Here is a 2,257-nt window from a genome sequence, read left to right on the forward strand (position 1 = left end):
TATATATATAATGGAAATATCATGTTCTTTGGAGTGAAAAACCTTTCGCATAACATATCTAGTGTACACAATAATAAGACGCCAAACAACATAATAAATGACAACATTTGGTAGTCCCAGTCATGTCCGATGATTGGCTACGGTCTCCTGGTCATAAACCAGGATTCTGTTTTTAATATGCCGTAATTTAGCTTTTAGGTAGTCACAGCGTTCCTTCTTCTCCAGGAAAGCAGGATCCTGTAAAAACACATGCATCACATTTTGCTGTTTATTGCTGTAAAATGTACTCGTCCTCTCATTTCTCACTTCCACTCCACCAATATTGTCTGTTTAATTCTGTCAATGATTTCAACTAAAACTTCATATAATTTGACATCCGTGAAGAGTTTTTTTTAATGGGACAGCTCATTTTACGGGAGTGTTTGTGCAATCGTACATTCTCATCCATACAGGCTGAGTATCACAAGAGTTAAATCTGTTTTTTAGTGGAATCAATAAGCAAGTTCATATTTTGTGATGCAATCTCTTCCACTTACGTTTTTTTTGTCTTGGTATGTTTTTAAAATAGTTTGAATCCTCCTTTGATCCTGTTAAGAGTATAGAAATAGATTAGCTTGACAATCCAAATCCAAATCTCCTGGTTTAAATAGGCCTAAAGGTGATTTACCCTGAAAATCATTATTCACAGGATGGAAACCATCAGTCTTACCTCCAAGCTCTTCCCTTTTCTGGGAAGTTGATTCACCATAGTATCCAGCTCTCTGAACTTATTGAGGGTTATAATGATGTCTCTGTGAAGGTCCTTGTACTCCAGGTACTGGTCATTGAAAACAGCCTTGTACTTTTCCCGTTCCTCTTCAGATCTGATCTCTGGATACTTACTGGAAAGAAACACATTTTAACATGTTGAATACAAATTCATTCTGCCATTATGCTGTACATGTGATTGCTGTTGATTGTTCAGGTCTGAACTTACATTATGTAATCTGCAATGACATGTACTTTGGGTGTATCATTGGACACAGTAACTCTGTTTGGGCTGACGCTTGGTTTACGGACATTAGGGGGGAGTTCAGGTTGGCATTTACCGTCTTTATTCAAAGGTTTATCAGTCTCATCCCTGAACGATATCTGTTTTGTTCTTTGTGTGTTCAGGGAAATGGACTGGTTAAACTCACCCTGCAGCAAAAAGAAAAAGAGGAAAAAATATTTATTATCCTGAAACACAAACCAGCAAATGAAAAGATCTAATATAAATTGCAATATAAATAATTTCCACAATAGCACAAGATTAACAGAAGAAACTCTCTGCAAGACAGAAATGGCTAAGAAGAAAAATGCAAATTTCAAGATTTGCTCTTACTTGACATATCTAGTGGTTTCCTTGACATCAGCTGATCAGGTTGTAGCTGTGTGGTTGTGATGCGATATAAAACAGAGTAATCTGGTATAATTGTAATTAATATTAAAATAAATGGTTTTTATGAAATTTAGCAACATATGTTATATTAGACAACATATCAGTAGTTTTTACTCTCATTGTTGCCAGGCTGTCTTCTGTATACATTTTCACAGTTGGTATGGCGCTGGTAGCATCGTCATGGTATCTTGTTTATACGTGGGGAGTGAACACTTTGGAAAATATAGTTCATTATGAGTAATTTTAACAACATGTTTGTTGATTAAAGATCAAATTCTTCTTAAAAAAACTATTTAAGATGATTGATGAATTCTCCATGAAAACAAGCACAATTATTTTAAAACCCAAAACTGATATGACATGTACATATACATTTTTTCTTAGTGCTATTTTCCTCCTTAATTTATTCAGAGGGAGATGTTGTTAGTCTCATAGTGCTACAGTTGATGGAAACAGTTTGTATTTTTAGATACTAAGTTAAATGGTGGTTTTAACTTAGTTAGGCGGAGGTGTGTCCCTTACTGATGAATTTTACTTTTTTTAAGTTCTAAGTATTTACTGGTATATTTATTCACTGTTTTGGTCATATTAGAACCTGTATGTTAAAGTTTAGTGCTTTAACCTCCATTTGTCAAAGCAGGGGAATTTACTGCCACACCTTCTAGCTAAATATTAATTGTTGTGTTGTTGATTTTTTGTTTTGTTTTTATTGCAACTCACTGTAAACTTAATTGGTATAAAGATCTATCTATCTATCTATCTATCTATCTATCTATCTATCTATCTATCTATCTATCTATCTATCTATCTATCTATCTATCTATCTATCTATCTATC

The 2,257-nt window shown here is 34.0% G+C and overlaps 1 protein-coding gene across 1 annotated transcript in view; it reads right to left on the reverse strand.

Moving 5' to 3' along the window:
- Positions 1–18: 18 nt before the first annotated feature.
- LOC103479153 (MARVEL domain-containing protein 2-like) overlaps positions 19–2,257 on the reverse strand; it is a 5,521-nt gene continuing 3,282 nt past the window's right edge. The window contains exons 3-6 of the mRNA XM_008433430.2: positions 977–1,179; positions 710–881; positions 537–587; positions 19–237 (exon numbers count right to left, since the gene is read on the reverse strand). Coding sequence (XP_008431652.1) covers positions 121–237; positions 537–587; positions 710–881; positions 977–1,179 — 543 coding nt within the window. The 3' untranslated portion in view covers positions 19–120. The remainder of the gene's footprint in view (positions 238–536; positions 588–709; positions 882–976; positions 1,180–2,257) is intronic.

This window comes from Poecilia reticulata, linkage group LG17 (genome assembly GCF_000633615.1).
Source record: "Poecilia reticulata strain Guanapo linkage group LG17, Guppy_female_1.0+MT, whole genome shotgun sequence".
Lineage (NCBI taxonomy): Eukaryota > Metazoa > Chordata > Actinopteri > Cyprinodontiformes > Poeciliidae > Poecilia > Poecilia reticulata.